At 34.3% G+C, this 20442-nt stretch overlaps 1 protein-coding gene across 1 annotated transcript; it reads left to right on the top strand.

The window, feature by feature from the left end:
• The first annotated feature begins 1062 nt into the window (after nucleotides 1-1062).
• On the top strand, nucleotides 1063-10033 carry LOC144422850 (uncharacterized). The gene is made up of 15 exons (XM_078112738.1): nucleotides 1063-1221; nucleotides 1480-1636; nucleotides 2389-2508; nucleotides 2931-3046; nucleotides 3782-4048; nucleotides 4122-4224; nucleotides 4522-4636; nucleotides 4814-4996; nucleotides 5322-5526; nucleotides 5769-5880; nucleotides 6161-6289; nucleotides 6812-6970; nucleotides 7207-7316; nucleotides 7565-7735; nucleotides 8238-10033. The coding sequence occupies exons 1-15, from the start codon at nucleotides 1161-1163 to the stop codon at nucleotides 8564-8566; spliced, it is 2337 nt and encodes a 778-aa protein (XP_077968864.1). The 5' UTR covers nucleotides 1063-1160; the 3' UTR covers nucleotides 8567-10033.
• The last annotated feature ends 10409 nt before the right edge of the window (nucleotides 10034-20442 follow it).

Here is a 20442-nt window from a genome sequence, read left to right as displayed (position 1 = left end):
AATAATGCAAATTTCTTAAGTGTGAGAAATTTTTTTTTTCAAGTTAGCATATTTGTATGAGACGTTACGTTTTGTAATTAACGTATTCTGATTTGTTATCGAACATCTCGAAGATCTGTGTGATACAGTGTATGGTGGGTGTGTTGCGATTAGATCTCAATTGCATTTGGGGGGTTGATGCTATAGGTACACACTAATAAAAGACAGAGGAAAACGATTTCCATTTGGTTATAATATTTGTTTTTCATAATATGCACTCGTGACAACAATGCTAAGCATAATCACAATTCAGTGTTTGCTTAACGAGTATAAAGGCAATACTTCCTTATGCATATGTGCTATTACATCAGGTATAACTGATGCATGAACACACAATTCATTGTGATTTAGGAACGGTTATTGGACGTCCTTGTTTCGGTGCGTTTCCAACTATTTTGTTATTGTTGAGGGAAGTGGTAGACTGACTCAGTAAACCGTAAACAGTTGAACACTCCTACGTGACAATTTACGTTCACTTCTCATGATTGTATGTAGAGCGGGTTTCGAGAATTGTTGGTACGGTAATATTAGTAGCAGTTTGTAGGAGTTTCAAAATGTGAATGAAGAAACTTACGCATAAGTTATGTAATTATTATCACTGTATCAAAGTATTCTCGTGAAAAAGTGTTTCAAGGCTTTCGCTTCATAGCAGGTACAGCCACTTCTGCTGCTTGTAGTTTACCACAAGAAAGACTCATGGATATTGCCGCAATGTCGAAATATATTAATAACCAGTTCAGTCTTAAGCAAACAACGATCTATGATCAACTAAAATCTGAATATAAGAGGGACGAATTTATGTAGCTGGGCATACTGGTGAAATGGTCGATCTTCTACGACACAAAGGTTCAAATCAGTCGACGTGATTCGCCGTTATTCATAATATTGCTTCAACAATAGGAACTGTGATGTTTGTCACGTCCATTTACTTGAGTTGCTTGATTTAATTTCGATAAAAAATATAATTTTATTTTTAAAAGTGGCATTAAATTAATTTTATTTTTTACATTGCAGTTATGATAATTGAAACCTAAAACGACCTGATCAAAAAGAATTAAAATTAGGTTGTAATATTTAGGTTGACGACAAATGTCAAAAACTGTGTCCTTCGAATAATAAAGATGAATCTTTCAATTTTGGTGATATTGTTTTCGATCCTTATCATCAGTGTTTCAGCTCAAGGTTAGTTTAATTTTATGAATGAAAACTTTTTGTCATATCTCGATGAAAACCTTTTGTTTAGGTTGCGTTCTCACGGACAAATACAAAGTTTCCTTATAATGAATTAAAAAATTTCAGCTTTTAAAGTATTGTATACTTATTCAATATATCATTACAATTTTACTTTTGTCAAATTTTATGTTAATAAATGAGAATTGTTCTTTATTCAATTGTTCAAATTTGAATCTGATTACAATTCCAGATACCGTTGTGTTTCAGATCCCTGGAAGAAAGAATGTGTTGATGGGTTTGAACTGCTTTTCTTCAAACAACATAAAACTTACAACAGCGCTAAATCTTCCTGTGAGGGATTGGGAGGTTACTTAGCTAAAGTTGATAATGAGAGAATGACGACAGTCATTAATTCAGCATTCGAGTGAGTTAAAAAGAAACTTATTTTTGATATCTTGGTGTTATATAATATGTGAATTGTTCTATGTGTTGAATGAAACTTTAGCACTAAATAGATAAAATTGATTATCTCACTGTTGTTTGTACCATCTCGATGTAGATTAAACACCTATTATATGCGTGAGTTGAAATAGGATATTGTTTGCACAGTGATGTACTTGAGCTAAAGATTTATTTTACTTTTAGGAAGCATGTTGTAGGATCGGGATATTTCCAAATATGTACTTCTTTATTTTTACATTATATTAGTAAAATCTGCCGCAGTACGTACATCGAGAAATCTTTTTAGTTTTAACATTTACACAGCGATTTATTTACCTTGGATGTGTTGCATTGAAACAAGTAGTCTATCGTGAATAGAATAAAAGCAAGAATCAATATAATTTCTATAGCTCACAAGTTTGTATATTTGTATAAATATAAACGAAAACTGTTCTTTACGGAATGGGTTTTTCAGAAATTAGTTTTTAAACAAATCAATTCATGTTTGCAAATCACACAAACACCGGAACTAACTGATTTTTGATTACGGGCTACCTGGCATATTCAACGTTTTTTATTACTACTTTGCTTCATTAGACAAAAGCTCTTTAGTTATCTTAGCGCGTCCGTGGGATATTTCAGCTCTCCTTTCAGACATTTTCTCAATTTTTAATCGATTGTTCTTTTCTTTTCTTCAAAAAAAAAAAAAAAATAATACTATTTCTATGTTCTTAGCCTACAAAGTGAGGATAACACCTTTTATATCGGAGGAAACGACATAGCTAACGAAGGAGATTGGAGATGGCAGGATGCTTCTGATGTGATGATGAGAGGAATAACAGGATATCAAAACTGGTGTTTTTCTTAACATTATTTAGAAAAGTTGCAAACGAATTTAATAAACAATATATTTTCTGCGTGAAATAGTTTTCAGAACTTGTATACCACGCGGTATTCATTATTATCAATATTATAGTAAAGAGAAATACCACGGCATAACTCCAATAATGATATTTATTATCCGTCGTAGTCAAATTCCTTTTATCCGAGGTGAATTCCTGACAAACCTCACTAGATACCTGTTAGGGGCAATTGAATAAATTATGCCAAGCAAAAACTTAGTCTAATTTCATATGTAGTTTATCAATACTTCCTCTGTTCGGAAAATATTTAGGAGCTATATCAGCGTAACAACTTGTCACTAACTATTTCTTAAATTAAATGCTTAGAGCCTGCATAATTTTTAGAATATTTTATTCGGCTTCTAAATTTATCAGGAAATCGAATCAACCAAACAATGTTGGCAATGAAGATTGTTTGGTAGTTGGAAGACAAACGTATGAGTGGCTTGATATATCTTGTGATGGAAACTTCTACTACATTTGCCAGAAAGGTAATATTTATTGATTTTTCTCCATTCGCTGATGACATTCCTTAACATAGATGGCTTTGGTTTGAGAATGGACTTGTATAAATTGTCCTCATAATCACCTTTACATGGGTTTTCTAGCTATGCAATAAATTAGTCTAATATTCTACAAGTGGTCAGCATATGCAAGCTTGCTCAATCGGAGATAATGGGAACGTAACAAGTTGCATAGATTCTATCTAAAGAAACAATAGAGCAAAACTCAAATAAATGCACACGAGGTTCAAACATAATATTTTAAAAACAATTCCACAAAAATCATACGATATTATGAAGGAAGCTTGAACTGTGCAAAAGCTATAGTACCCAGAACACTACAGTAACTACCGCACTGTCCCAGCAAAACTCAAATATATCAACTTCCTGACCAATAAGCTAGCACTTAAAATTAATGATCGTAAATTAAATATGAATTGAAATAGATTGTCAAATTAGGAATATACAATTGGAACTGATCAATATATATCACATGTACAAGTATACGATACAAGTATTGTTTTTCGGTGCCACTGAATGCTCATAATAGAATTATTGGGCTTCAATCACTTAATTCAAATTGTGTTACAAACAGAGTTGCGCTAACTACTTTCAATGTTCAGTGTTTCTGCTTGCATGAACCAAAGTAATCAACCTAGTTTTTTCTTAATCTAAACCAATTTGTGTTATTTACAGCTTCAAATTTCACACATTCTGCTTCAGTATTTCCAGGCCCGTTCGTTAGAATACAAACCATCAACGTAAACCAGAAAAGGTGTTTTGCAACAAACTGCAGCGCTGCAATACAAATTGAATGGCGCAAAGCATCTAACAAAGTATCAACCGAAAATACAAGTAAAGTTTATCAAACGATACAAAATGGATCAGCAACATTAAATCTTCAAAACGCAAATATTGCAGATGCGGGATCCTATAGTTGTCGTTATCAAATTGGCCAAACCTGGAAAGCTACGACTGAATCATATGGAGGTGAATAAAAATAACGATCTCTGCTTGATTTTGTAATCTCTGTCAGCTAATCTAACTTTATTTACTTTGTCAGTGGATGGAAATCCCACAATCCATCAAATATCCAATAACGTCTGCAATTCTAACTTGATCATCTCATGGCAACCACATTTAAATGCTGTTGGATTGCCACACAAGTATGTTCATCTTTATGAATAATTTGATATATCCACAAGATTTAGTTTATGTGCCATCTTTTACACGGAACAGGCCTATAGACAAATCTGATTGAATACTCGCTTTGACAACAATGTTATAAAGTCATTTGAGAAAACGGCTAAAGCTGCTCGATTTACATTGTTAAATTTACTAAAGGTATTACTAAAAGTCAAAACGTAAATCTGTCATGCTGGTCACGACCCAATTCCATTACGCATATTGCTACCCGTTGTTACTTGCATTAATGCCAGCGTAAACTAACATCTGTTTTACAGGATAGAAGTAAGTCCGACCTCAGGCGGATCAACAAGATGGGTGGGTTTACCAACATCTGAAAAACAGTCAACAACAATAATCAGTTTGTCGCCAACCACAGCCTATACAATCAAAGTAAGCAATAACGATTTATTATATTGTTCACATCGATTGTTCCGCACTTATTTTATGCGAATATTTGTGGACGAAGGTCTCTCTTTTTAAGATCGCCTTTACCTGTAAGGCTAAATTAGTTTACTGCCCCATTTATACTTTCGTTATTAAAATGCCTATATAAATATCTTTTGTCAGATTACTGCATGTGCAACAAAAGATAACTGTCCAACCAAATATTCTACTTTCCGAAACGCAACAACAGGGGGAGCAATGTTATCTGCAGAATCGTCGTCTATTATACAATACAAGAATACACAAACTTGCGTCATCTCTTGGATCTTATCTAACAAGACAGAGACTGGTGATCCATATACTGTGGTAAGCAATATTTTTATTTTGACTCACATTATCCGAAACACACAGCTTTGGTTGAATATATGTCAATTGAATTTAGAATCCCAACGTGTATCATGAAGTCCACATTAAGTCGTGAAGTTTGACTGTTTATACTTACGATCGTAGATCTGTTTTGGTCCGCTGATATAAATTGCACATTTGTTTTTTGTTTATTAGTAATTTATATCCAATTCATATTCCAATCAGCTGGAAGGTTTTACGTTATCTTCAACATCCTTATTTGACATCAATTTTCAGAGCATTTTTAGTGACTTTCGGATGTAATTACTTATCTCATGATTAATAGGAACTGAATCTAACTTCAACCCTGGCTTCCTCACGAGATTCAAACTTGAAGACAGACATGAAACTAATAAACGTGACGTCATCATCCGTGTATTCGTTTCAACCAGAATCAAATCGTAACTATTCCGCTTCAATCAAAATATTCAGTTGTGCTGGATTTGGTCAAATTTTATCTGTTACTGGCAGTTGTCTTGGAAAACCTAGAGGTATATTCAGAATTCAATGTTTGTGTATTCAATTTTGTAATCACTAATCTACTCAACAACTCTGATTAACCCAAGATATGCGAAGTTGCGTAAGTCATTGCGTTCTAAATATGTATCAATTTTCAAATTGAAACGATAATTAGACACGTTTGCAGAACGCTGTTTGCAGCAAAAATGTGAATCCTGAAGAAAAAATCAAGGATATCGTAATGCCTTTGACTAAACACTGTCTTGTATTTTAGCTCCCACAAAGGTTTTTCCGCCTGATAGTTTTGAAGATAACCTAGTTAGCAGCGTATGTGGATTCAAAAAACTCGGAATACAAGCACCAGATGAGACTAATGGCCTTGTCAGGTAAGCTAAATGCAACAGAGTAGAAAATAATATATCGACAATAAAGGTAGTACATTCATCTTCCTATTAGCCTGAAAAAAAAATCAATTGTGCCTGTTCATATATCGTATTAGGTATATTATTCCTCTCCTGTACCAATATAATCACTCGGCTTAAAAGACACGAAAGTTCTGATTAATTTTGATTAGTATCATTTTTCAATATGAACTTTATTCTTCAACAAAACAAGATGTCGGTACAATTTCTGTTATTGTATAATCTATAATCTATTAATTTACAGTTGCATATTCGTACTTGTACGCACAAATTTGAAGGAACACGACGTGGCCTTCTCCTTGACTGACATGATAAATATTAACAACACAGAGAGCGGTGATAAGTATATTGCTAAAGCAATACCTGTTTCAAGGTTGTAAATAGTTTTTATTTATAGAAAATTATATTACGTGATTATTTAATTAGGCGTTTTAGTTAAACATGATTTGTAAACTTTGCCTGAAATATGAAACATAAGAAAATGATTGAAAGTTTATTGGCGATATTAAGATTAACTAATCGAATAAAAGATTTATTCGCAATCGGTACCAGGGCAATGTAGGTATTACGTAATATATCAGGACAACGGCGATATTTCGGTATAAATTTATAAGATTTTTGACGTTGATTTTTTCTAAAAACTATAACGAAACGCATTGTACTACGAATACTTTACTCCAATACTTTTGGGCTATTGTATGGGCATACAACGCACATGCAAGAAGATACATTGATACTGCATATGTTCGTACCACCATAGATGAATTTTGAAAAGTTTCATGGTGTAAATACCTGTATGCGTCGTTGCAACGCGGTTTTTCTATTGTCTCGAGCAGCAGCGATATTTCCTGCATAACATATCATATTCTATTCTACATTGAATAAAATATTTTAGCATGAACGATAAGCGAATGAATATTACACTCGGTGATGAATCAATGACAACATGTGACGTAATAAATACCGGAAAAGCAGGGATACAAAATGAAGAAAGTTCTGGAAAAGAAATTTTATTCACAGGAAGGAACAAAAAATTAGATAAAAAGATGTTCAGGTATTCTATATATATCTTAGAGTTATATAGATCATCATAGACTTTTAATTTTTTAATTGAAAGTTTTGGTATTAATATAATGCTATTTCAAAACCGACAGACAGTAAAGATATATGTTAACGTCAAATTAGATTGATTTACTTATTTAATGGTGCTATCAAATCAAATATAATATATACCTATTTCATTTGAGAAATTTATTTTCGCAATGCATAATATAACTTATTTTACTTCAGTGTCTCGATAGTTTATTCCACGCCCTCTGGTGACCAAATAAATTTCAGTCAAAGCCCCTCTATAACGTTGAAACAAGGTGAACAAGAAACTACTGCTAAGAACGATACCGGTAAGAATAACAAATATTCAGATTTGGTTAATTCAAAGCCAGATTATGAAAAAAATTAGCAAATTTCAAACAACACAAGATAACAAGCAAATAGTTTTGAGAATTAAAAGAAGAATAAAGTCTTCTTTTATTGTGAACGTTATATACTATCTTTGTAATTCTAGAGATGATGTTGCTAATTTTAATAAAACTATAATCTCAAAACCTTTAAATATCAACGGGAAATCAGAGTAACGTATTTGTTTTAGAAAAAGAAGCGTTCGAGTTCAACATCATCAGTTTTGTGATTGGTTTTCTCATTCCTTTCGTCTTCTTGGTCGTCTCTGTCTGGATCATATACAAATCGAAGAAAGAAATAAAGAATTTGAAGGAAAAGGCAGAAGTAAAAGAACATAATTACGAAACTATAGAAGAAAAAGGTAGTGAGAAATAATCAGAACTGATGTATAAAATATTATTCCCATAAAATCAAATTCGAAGTGTCATTCAAAGTGTATAAACACAACAGCATACGGTCACAATAAAAGTTGTAACTCCACTTCAATGATAAAAAAAAGGCATCAATGTTGATGGGATAGAAAACGTTTATCAATCAATACAGGTTCTAATAGTGGGGCAATACAATTTGAATATCTCGAGTTTATACAAAATTGGAATGCCACCGCAAATAAAAAGTGAATAAAATTAAAGCCCTACTAGGAGTCACGCCCATTAAATTACTAAAAATTTGAAAGAGCTAGGTCTGTGAACATACCTTCTATGAAGTGATGGAAAAAAACTGAGATATTTTATTTAAAAAATTATTATTTTAACACACTGTCTACCACAGGTTCACTTAGATCTGATTTCTAACAAGATAAGTATTTTAAATCGATTTTTGTTTGTTCTGTGGTTGCTAATTACATTCTTTAAATTAATTAGCAACTCCTCCCAACAATCCAGCTTCACAACCATCATATTCAAATGTCTTGCAAGAAACTGCCGGTTACGAACAAGTTCTGCCTGCGACAACTAAGCAAACACAAGTGGAATCAGCTTACGAACAACCATCATCATCAAATGTCCTGCAAGAAACTGCCGGTTACGAACAAGCTCTGCCTGCGACAACTAAGCAAACACAAGTGGAATCAGCTTACGAACAACCATCATCATCAAATGTCCTGCAAGAAACTGCCGGTTACGAACAAGCTCTGCCTGCGACAACTAAGCAAACACAAGTGGAAACAGCTTACGAATCTTACAACGCCTGATGAATTTCAGCTAAGCAGTAACTATCAGCAAATTACAAAATGTAAAAAATTCAAAATAGTTGTTTATTGACAAAACACTAGGTATACTTGTTACATACAATGTCGTTATTATTGAAGTAGTCAGTCAAGTTGGTGTCGATCGACTTCTCTATCTCATAGCCGGGACAGAGCAATCATCAGTATCGATTCACTTTTTCACCCAGAGTGTAATCAGCTCTGTAGGTCATGTCGCAAACATGTATATTCCAGCATGCATTCTTGTAAACGACTTGTAGTTCCGGTTAAGTCTGTGTATTATAATACAGCAATAAAAATCAAAAACCTCACTTGAGAAGTTCACTCATTTTGTCTTGCTCGTTATAATTTCCATGCTCGACAACTAAGTTGTCCTGTCCAACCCTGGTACGTGATGCGCCTGTCTGTAATTTTGCAAATCGTCACCAGTTGAGTCTAGAGATTTTTATTTACCAGGTCCTGCAAATGCATCAAGCTAGAACCATGTGGTGTTTAATTCTATTGTTTTTTGCATTTTCACTTGACATTTTTGTTTCGCATTTTAATTAATTGGAGTATCGCTGACTCGATGATGATCTATCAGACCTTCTTAAGTTTCTAAATTTTTATTGTATTTTCTCAGAAAAGGAAATTTTGACTTTAAAGAGTGTTTCACATTACTGCGACATTTTGTTTACTTTGTTAATTTTTCTTTATTGGTATTTGTAAATGTTGCTGCTTTATTTGTACAGACCTATTATTATAATCTTATTAAGACGAGCAAAAGTTAATATCATTTGAACATCCAGCAACGATACCTCTAATTTCTAGTGAAGAACAATAATGTGCTTGGAAATACTTGTGACTGAGACATATATATACGTTAAGCAGTTGAAAAGATCGCAAATGCAGATTTGAGTTTGTTACCTATTCCAAATTTTTAGGAAATTGGCCATGTGTAATTAAATAAGGGTAGAAACTTTGATATTGCAAACTTTTCTCACGAACGTACTCAGAGAAGTTTATATAAAAATTAAGTCTCGATATATAAAAAGTCTCCCCTATTCAAATGGATAAATGTTGGTGCGTTTAAATGTGAAAATATTTTTACTGTCCACTGCAAACAGGAAACATGAGACGTTCACAAGCATTTCGCTATTTATAAGTTACACCGAATGAAAACTATTTTGAGTGATATAGCAAAATTTGAACAATGAGCAGGGTCGTGTAAAACTTTCCTGTGCTGTATATGTGATCTTTCAAATCTTTGTAAATATACGTGGAAAAGGAAAAATGACAGATAAATAATATTTGACAAAGTCGTTTCACAACAATCTTAAATATATCACACATTATCATCTATGAAACTAACATATATTTTATTTCTGCTTTGCATTAAATTTATATTTGTTCGTTATATTGCTCAACAATATGTTTTTAGTATCTAATATTAATCTAGTATATACAAATAAAAAAACAGTTGGTTTGGCATTGCATGTCTTATGTGCAAAATGGACTCAATGAATTGTGTGTGTGAACTTTTAAATCATTTTACGAAGTGGGACTGATGGTCGTACCGTTTCGACAGGCAGTCACCCAAAGACATACAAAATATTATGGTTTCTTGCGGAACAATAATTTCCTGTTCGACGCAAATAACTAGCAAAGTTGTGAATCGTTCACGTTGCTTCACCTAGTAAGTAGCAGGCGTTATGGAGCAATATTTGCGCGTGGAGTCCTAATCCAAAATATGACAATTATGCCAACATGTGAAACTTCCATTCTTAAAGTGCTGTTTTGGACTTTTGTGAAGACGGTGCCGAGATTTGATGCTGATATTAACTGAGTTGTTTTTTCCTTCTGTGGCATAAATGGTGAGGTCGGTCATAATTCTGGTAGCTCAATCGATTCACATAGGGCGGTGGAGTAGTTGTGTTTTGAATGTAATGCGAAAACGGCGGATCTAATAATGACAGTCTCCGTACCCGCATCGGGGCTTAGCACCTGTTTACTGTCGAGATTCAGTTTCATCAAACTAGTTTGTTTGCACACTCGACACAATGCTGCCTACCAGGCGTCAGACCGCGGTTTGCCATAGGTTTGGGTTATTATCATCCGGCTCGTGGTCTTTTTGTAAAAAATCCTACATTTCGCTGGATGGTTCACACAACTTCTTTTCTCCCTTTACTATCATTCTTATGGACCGATTATCTTAGTAGCAATTTCTACACTAAGAGTGGACTTGAATATGAAAATAAAAAACGTTTCACTTTCGCCAAGCACCAGATCCAAAGACGTTCGCTGAGCACAGGATTGGCGGATATGCGGAACAACCACAAGATGGCAACTTTTGGTGACGTCATAGCACACAAAATACAAATCCCATTGAGCTCACAGAAATATATGGATTAAATGAAAGAAATTTCAAGGCAATTGTTCCAGTAGTTGAAGAGAAAGGCGATTTTTTCATAACGATACGAAGGAGAATACTAGGAACAACAACAACAAAACGATTCATAGGTCCACTACGTATCCAACAAGAACAACCCGGTAGTGTTATGACATTATAACACAGCGCGCAGCAGACCACGATGTACATCGGCGTCATAATAGATTGAGGTTATCCTCGTGCGCGATTTTATGGCTACTCTGTAAAATGAAGTTTCGAGATAGGAGTCCTGAATAGAACTCAACTCAGATCACGAGCTCGTTTTTGAGTATATCAAAGTCTACCAAGCAAATAATAGATAACAACGGATAGATTACAGTTGACACAAATCTTCTTATTGTATGTGAAAGATACAAAAGATGAACAAAATACCACGGTAGTTAAATGGATAGATGGATAGATATCCCCAAAAAAATCATACACTTTATATATATATATATATATATATATATAAAATACAATAAATTTTGTTCTACAGCAGGATTCTTACACAATGAGAAATATGAAGAACTGTATAAGATTTGAATCAATAAATCCATATTCAGTAGATTGGAATGGCGTTTACCAATCAATTAGCTTTAGTGAATGGGGCCTGATCACTATCAGTGGTATTAAATTAAACTGTGGGCCGGTAAGTTTTTTTTCAATTTTTGACATTTCGAAAAATCGGTGAAAACTACCGATATTGTTTTGGTACATTTGCGGTGTCAGCCAACCCAACTTAGACGCTTTATACATCTGAAACTGAAAATACCGTGAATGCGATATAAACAAGAACACACAAGCACACACACACACACAAACACACATGTATAAAGATTGTCTCAAAAGTAATTATAAACTCATCATAGAGCGTTCATTTCTTCAGACAACATGGCATGGATTATAGCAATTAACCCCCAAAAGTATCCCATTTATCTAAAAGTAGATTCGAGCAAGTCATACTTTTAATTATTTACAAAGCCGTCGTCATATAGAACGGTAAAATAATAAGCTCGTTTAACAAAAATGGTACCAAAAGCGTTATTTTTCTCAGAAAAGCCCTGAGATGGTATAAACTTAAAAATGCGTTTTTTCTTCCCGACATGGGACAAGCGTATATTGACCAACTAGGTCGACAAAATCGTAACAATGCGATAATTCGAGTATAAGTTTTTTAACTTAGCGAAGTACATTGGATTGAAAATATGTTTTACCCACCCAAAATCAAAATTTTCTCAAATAAAAATACGCCATCCTCCTATAATTCTACTTTACAACCTTTACCCTCTATAAAAATTTCTCTTTATTTCAATGTCTGGTCTCATTGTAGATCACATATATGTAAATATTTTTTTGACTTATATCATAAATTTTATATTATATATTTCTTTTTCGTTTGTATATTTCCAATTTATTAGAATGTGTCAAATCTTTTAACTTTCCAAGTCTGGACCGCGGAGTTTATATAGCAATTAACCCCATTTCATGTTGAAATCATCAAAACGAAGTGAATTTTTCCCAAAATTCAAACCAAGACTTTGGTTTGAATCAAATTAATCCACTTTTAGTAACATAACAAGTTGCGTCCTGTCGTTATCACATTAAAATTCTTTTCCCACAATTTAAATCTCCGGTCTGACAGGTACGGCTCATTTAAATGCTTTATAATTACTGAACTATTATGACGCAAACTCACGAAGTCACGTCTTCAAAATTAATTGATTGTTTGAATAACATATAAATAAGCTTTTCAATCTAACTAAAGAACTAGTCTAGTCTGGATAAATGTTTTAAGATTTGTATTCTGTGTGTTGTGGAAATTTACGAATAAAAACATATAGAGATTTTCTAACGTATCTTCATTAACGTGGGCGTTGACGGCTACCGGTGTCTATCCTAAGGTTAACATACTTGGGACAAAACTATCGTCAGTAAAAATTTGTGTCAGACGAAACTAATCAAACCAGTCAACGAAAAACTTATGTGTCGTGGTAAAAAATCACTATAGGTTAATGAGTTAAAGGTAAACTGCTGTTTGGCAAGAAGTAGCCGAGCGCTGTTTTAACAGAGAATTTGGAATTAATTCGGCTCTGAATATTTTCCTCAGAGCGTCCGCTCCTTGGTCATTCTTTTCTTTGTGCATCAACTACAGATCCAGTTTCCGTAAATTTATGATGAATTGTAAATTTACGATTCCGATATATAACTAAATGTTATACCAACTTGTTTTCGTGATTTTCATTTTGTTCAAATTGATTGTTTATTTAAAAGTTTATTTGTATAATATATCTTAAATACTTAAATATAAAGATATAATAAACTTTTCAGGTACAAGTTTGCTAAAAGAAAGTTCTGAAACCAAATTAAATGTCGTATGAATACCGGAGTTACAAGAGAAGTTTTAACTAGAAAAATATTTTTTGCAGATTTTAAGCGGCCCAATAAACTAAATTCCATTTCGAATCCCTGTTTGTGTTGACTCTGGTTGATTCAAAATTCGATGCCAGGATATTTTGAAAATAATAGCTCCGGTTCTCATTTTTTTACGGCCGATAAACAATATTTTAGGCTACAATTGAACTACATGATAAGTTTCTTTTCTTCGACATTCACTACCATATCTCCTTTTTTTACCACTCAAACTCTATAATAAAAGAAAGTTAGACTAACTCTAACTAGTTTTAAATTAATATCTAGTAAAATTAAAATTTGAGTGTTGCAATTCTTTTGAGTTAAAAATATAAAAATTACAAACAACTCAACTTCTCTGTATCTTTTGCAGAAATATAACCAATAAATAACGATTTCCTCACTATTGTATTATGTTTATAATCTGTAAAAGTATTTTGGTAATTTTTTCTAAAATTACCGTATAATAGAATTTCAATTACTAATGTCACCAACACGAATTTTCTGATTGGTGGTATTTGCCAAATAAATTATCTACGGATAGGGATTTATCCGTCTTTTCCTAAATAGAATGTAGAATTTAACTTCCGTGTTGGTTCTAGGTCAAAGGTTAAGAAACTGGTAGCTATCAACTTACGTGGAAAACTACGCACCGTCGCTTTTTCAAAGAAGTTTACTGAAAACAATGTCACTTTCTTAGAAAATTGAGGAGCTTTATGTCTAAGTGGAGTTACAGACGACCACTGAAATGCTAAGAGCCGTTTAATATTAAAGTCTATTTGGCAAATATCCTTTTATAGTGTGTTCAGGGTGGCGTCTCCGTCTTGAAGCTTAAAGAGGTGAAGTTTTTGAATTCCGATACGCATTCGAAATGAACTGAATTTTATGAAAAACCATCACCTGGATGTGCTCTCGTCTATGTTACAGTGTATATTTTAGTATCAGATTTGATTTATTCTATTGGAAATTTCTATTTACATGGGCCATATTTGTATCATAGATGAACTGCTCGATTTATACAAAAATCATTCTCGTCAAATAAATACCTGAATTAACCGCCAACATTTACGGAGTCAAAATGTTTGTGCCATAGATGAACTGCCTGGTTTATCCTAGATTCATGCTTGTTCAGGTTAATTTAATCTCATTTGATGATTTTCTTTATGAGCCGCAGATCTCATTTCCTGGTATGGAGGTTGGTTCTTGCGTTTGGTATTTTGATAGCGGCTTATTGAAACTAAATATCAGTGGGAGGTTTCGATCAAAGTATTTTTCTTAAAACTAAGCAAACAATAACAGTCACTATTTAATGATTTGTATGAAATTCGCATTTGAAATTTTCAATTTTTTCTTATATTAACTGTTGCAGCCGAAGGGCAACCTCAAGAAACCTCAAATATAATGTGGATTTATATCAAATTATTTTGCCTTAAACCAGGGGTTCTCAACCTTTTCTCTGTTGATTACCCCCGAGTCACGAAACAAACAACGCGAACCCTCAGTAACCCCCAAACTAAATTGTGCTATATTGACTAACAATTTGTTGCAACGACCGCCAAGCCGTGCATTTCACATTGTTGCGTCACAATCGCAACAACGTACGATCAGGGAAAATGTACTCTAAGTTACAATTAGTACCTATTTTCCTCTTGTATTTAATTTCTTTGTTAGAAAGGATATAAACAAAAAAAGCAACACACGAAAACTCGACTGTAATCCAAGTACACCTAAAAATCATGGCGTGAACCCCTGGGAGTTCGCCAACTCCAGGTTGAGAACCCCTGCCTTAAAGAGATTCTTTACGCAAGTGTTGGGTATGGGCCGGGTCACAGGTCATCCGAGTCTTAAGGTAAATTTTAAAGTTCAATTCCAAGGTTGATTGATTAACTGCATTCCCGAGTTTGTTTCGGGCTATAAGTCGATTCTGAGTCACTGTCGTATTGACACAAAACTTGAAATTTCTATTTTGTGTTAGTACAACGCAGTTTCAAAAATCAATTAAAAATGAATCAGGTTTTGACAACATTTATCTTGGCACCAGCCTGGGTTATTTTCGGTACTACCGTAGCATATGTATCAGGTTAGGGTCGGACCATAATTTTATTCCAATTTTTCTCGATTTAGTTTTATTACGAGGGAGCCGGCGACTGTCTGTATTAGCCAAGTGAATATACCCCCTTGCCCATAAGTTTCAATCTCTTCACACAACTTGATGTAAAATAGATGAACAAAATTAGTTAACTCCAGTTTCAGATATTGGTACACCTACTTCTGGAGCGCGCTTTTCCGAGCTAAAATTGCAACAAGCAAATGAATTTTTGACCTAATTAGATTACTCGACATACTAAAAAGTATTTCTCCAACCTATGTCGTCGAGTTAGCTAACAAGCCAGCCGGAGATTGTTAATGAGTTGTGAAAATCCATTTTAAACTTTTGTGAAAAATGTAAGATGACATGATATATTTAGATATGGGATACCGGGGCGCAGTATTTCATGTACAAGTTCACTCAGAGGAAGTTCTGAAACCGAATTAAATGTCGTATGAATACCGGCGTTACAAGAGAAGTTTTAACTAGAAAAAAATCCTTTGCGGATTTTAAGCGGCCCAATAAACTAAATTCCACTTTGAATCCCTGTTTGTGTTGACTCTGATTGTTTCAAAATTCGATGCCAGGATATTTTGAAAATAATAGCTCCGGTTCTCATTCTTTTACGGCAGATAAAAAATATTTTAGGCTACAATTGAACTACACGATAAGTTTCTTTTCTTCGACATTCACTACCATATCTCCTTTCTTTACCACTCAAACTCTATAAGATATAACGTTTGTCCCACTCTAACTAGTTTTAAAGTAATATCTAGTAAATTGATAATTTAAGTGTTGCAATTCTTTCTCAGTTATTTTAAATTACAATTTTTCTATATCTTCTGCAGAAATGTATTCAATAAATACCGATTCTCTCACTATTCTATTATGTTTATAATCTGTAAAAGTATTACTGATGTCACCAACACGATTTTTCTGATTGGTGGTATTTGCCAAATAAATTATCTACGGATAGGGATTTATCCGTCTTTTCCTAAATAGAATGTAGAATTTAACTTCCGTGTTGGTTCTAGGTCAAAGGTTAAGGAACTGGTAGCTATCAACTTACGTAGAAAACTACGCACCGTCGTTTTTTTAAAGAAGTTTGCTATAAGAAAGGTCACTCTCTCAGAAATTGTTTCATATTGAAGTGTATTTTGGCAAATACCCTTTTATGGTGTTCAGGGTGTCGTCTCCGTCTCGAAGCTCAAAGAGGTGAAGTTTTTGAATTCCGATACGCATTCGCACTCGTATATTTTTGTATCAGATTTGATTTATTCTTTTGGAAATTTCTATTTACATGTGCCATATTTGTATCATAGATGAACTGCTCGATTTATACATAAATCATTCTCGTCAAATAAATACCTGAAGTAACCGCCAACATTTACGGAGTCAAAATGTTTGTGCCATAGATGAACTGCCTGATTTATTCTAGATTCATGCTTGTTCAGGTTAATTTAATCTCATTTGATGATTTCCTTTATGAGCCGCAGATCTCATTTCCTGGTATGGAGGTTGCTTCTTGCGTTTGGTATTTTGATAGCGGCTTATTGAAACTAATTATCAGTGGTAGGTTTCGATCAAAGTATTTTTCTTAAAACTAAGCAAACAATAACAGTCACTATTTAATGATTTGTATGAAATTCGCATTTGAAATTTTCCATTTTTTTTATATTAACTGTTGCAGCCGAAGGGCAACCTCAAGAAACCTCAAATATAATGTGAATTTATATCAAATTATTTGGCCTTGAACCAGGGGTTCTCAACCTTTTCTCTGTTGATTACCCCCCGTGTCACGAAACAAACAACGCGAACCCTCAGTAACCCCCAAACTAAATTGTGATATATTGACTAACAATTTGCTGCAACGACCGCCAAGCCGTGCATTTCACATTGTTGCGTCACAATCGCAACGATCAGGGAAAATGTACTCTAAGTTACAACTAGTATCTATTTTCCTCTTGTATTTTCTTTCTTTGTTAGAAAGGATATAAACAAAAAAAAGCAACACACGAAAACTCGACTGTCATTCAAGTACCCCTAAAAATCTTGGCGTGAACCCCTTGGGGTTCGCCAACTCCAGGTTGAGAACCCCTGCCTTAAAGAGATTCTTTACGCAAGTGTTGGGTATGGGCCGGGTCACAGGTCATCCGAGTCTCAAGTTAAATTTTAAAGTTCAATTCCAAGGTTGATTGATTAACTGCATTCCCGAGTTTGTTTCGGGCTATAAGTCGATTCTGAGTCACTGTCGTATTGACACAAAAACTTGAAATTTCTATTTTGTGTTAGTACAACGCAGTTTCAAAAATCAATTCAAAATGAATCGGGTTTTGACAACATTTATCTTGGCACCAGCCTGGGTTATTTTCGGTACTACCGTAGCATATGTATCAGGTTAGGGTCGGACCATAATTTTATTCCAATTTTTCTTGATTTAGTTTTATTACGAGGGAGCCGGCGACTGTCTGTATTAGCCAAGTGAATATACCCCCTTGCCCATAAGTTTCAATCTCTTTACACAACCTGATATAAAATAGATGAACAAAATTAGTTACCTCCAGTTTCAGATATTGGTACACCTACTTCTGGAGCGCCCTTTTTCGAGCTAAAATTGCAAAAAGCAAATGAATTTTTGACCTAATTATATTACTCGACACACTAAAAAGTATTTCTCCAACCTATGTCGTCGAGTTAGCTAACAAGCCAGCCAGAGTTGAAGTAATTTTGTTCAGACGTTAGAGTATTCAGAGTTATTAAAAAAGACCGACTTATTCTCTTCTAGAATTTTCCCCATCTATAATTATATCCCCAAATATAATTTGACTTCATGACTTTAAAAAATGAAAATATTCAATAGCAATCAATATAAAAAGCGTCTGATATAAGCATCTTGGAAATCGGCAGCGTTCGGAAAACGGAGGATGTGTATTAGAAATATTTTCCGGAGTCGGTCGGTTGTCGACGCCGAAGTCGAAAACTCATAGGTACCAAAATGGAATCAACCAACAATTTAACTCAGTCATTGTCTATCGCAATATCACGTCACATTTGCTTAGCAATAAACGCGGATGCGTGGTTATTTCCGCTTTATAGATTTTATAAAGAGAATATGCATACATCAAATGAAGAACACCAAGTAATCTTGGACAATTTCAGTTTGAATTACTTGAAAATTGTAGATGAACTAACTGGTAATAATTGTCTCTTCGCAATATAAATCGTGCGGCTTTAGATGAGTTTGCTCAGTGATATGTGCGTGCTGTCTCTACTCAGGGGGGCTGCTGAAAAATAGCTGTTTACTTGAATAACGAATAGTCTGTTGGCTAGAGCCTTCTGACTTTGAACGAAAATCAACCTGATTAGTTTTTGTGAGTCTGGAAATTACTGCTGTCAGCTTTTTTTAAATATAATCTTCCGAGAAGTACACGAAGTCTTGAAAAATGTCTGTGGGTCTTTCAGATATTTTTGGTTCAAATATTCTGGATGAATCTCGATTCAAACCTTGGTGGGAGAAGATCAGAGAATACGCAATGAGGGGATTGATGGTGACGTCATTCCTCGCAATATCTGAGGAGTTGACTGCAAAGCCAACCCAATGTACGCCGAGGTATCCGACGCCAAACTATACAATGAGCACAACACAGTCACAGGTGGCCAATAGTGTTTGCTATCATCAACAGGATATTACTTTAAGGTTTGCAGGAATTATCGCTGTTTCTGCGTCTGCAATACTCTATTTCTGCTTCTCTCTATGGTATCTATTTCCTAGAGTTATCACGAGACTTTCGACAGTGAAACGGACTGATGATGTAGCCATGGGCAGTTCCGTTACATCTAAAGAAATTGAAGACACCATCACTATGCCTTTTATATATGACGACATAAAGGGGAAAGAAATTAAACAGGGATTTGAAGACGTCGTACGCAACATGAAGGAACCTTGTCGTAGAATAGCGAAAGAAATTGAAGATGCCATTGAGCTGGCAAAACGCCCAGATACGATTGAGCGTAAACGGATGCTACAATGCTTATTCATACAGAATTTTTCATCTTTACAGAACACGGATGACCTTTCAATCCCTAGAATTTACATGATTAGAAATATTTCTTCCTCTGTTGTTGCATCAATTTTAATATTTGTAAACGCATATTTATATCTGGGACATTGCCATGCTTCCAATACATTCTATTGCAGTCTCACCTCGTCAGATGTAACAGCCATTGGGACGAGAGCAATGATTTGTGCAGCCGAGCTTCCACAGAAAATGTGCCCATACACGATCGTATATTTAATATTCACAATTGTGCTGTTGATCATTGGAGTCTTGTCAATTATCCTTACACGAAAATTTATATCGTGTTGCTATGTGAAAGACAAGAGCAAAGAAAATGATTTTATTCGAAACTTTAGTGGACATTCTCGTTGTCTTTACGAATCAACTATTCGGTTACTAGAACTAAGTTCAAGTGATAAAATTTTGAATAAAATGAAGGAAAATATAAAAACGGCACTCACTTTCGGAGACGCTACATTTGCTGACATTTATATCTTTCTGTGCAACGACGGAATAAAAACAGTTGAGAATAGTTTGGAAGAGTTAATTGTCGAACCTACAAAATGGTTTAAAAATCATACTGATCTTACTCCAGCAGCAAAGCTAAATGTTCGTCAACCTGGAGATCAAAATATCAATAACCGTGATCCTGGAAGTCAAAGAAGGTTTAATAGAAACATGGCTGAAATTGGGGAAATGGTATGTATACCTACCTCTATTAATGACCCGCAACGAGATCAACAAGAATTAAATAGGCCTACTATTTTGGACCCGCAGCAACATCTGGGGCCAATGTTTATTCAACATAATGATGACCAGCATCCCGAAGAGCCAATTCCGCATGGAAACGATTCAAATATTCCCGTGCAGCGTAACCAAAATGCTGAATTTGCTC

The sequence above is a fragment of the Styela clava genome, chromosome 1, assembly GCF_964204865.1.
Source record: "Styela clava chromosome 1, kaStyClav1.hap1.2, whole genome shotgun sequence".
Lineage (NCBI taxonomy): Eukaryota > Metazoa > Chordata > Ascidiacea > Stolidobranchia > Styelidae > Styela > Styela clava.
Note: the sequence above shows the minus strand (reverse complement) of the source record. Positions and strands in the feature narration are given on the sequence as shown.

What these genes read in the sequence shown, in the direction of transcription:
- LOC144422850 (XM_078112738.1), top strand. Translation starts at nt 1,161, where the DNA reads ATGAATCTTTCAATTTTGGTGATATTGTTTTCGATCCTTATCATCAGT. An exon ending in ATAACAGGATATCAAAACTG is followed by an intron (nt 2,509 to 2,930) that starts GTGTTTTTCTTA and finishes TAAATTTATCAG; the next exon opens with GAAATCGAATCAACCAAACA. An exon ending in TTAGATAAAAAGATGTTCAG is followed by an intron (nt 6,971 to 7,206) that starts GTATTCTATATA and finishes ATTTTACTTCAG; the next exon opens with TGTCTCGATAGTTTATTCCA.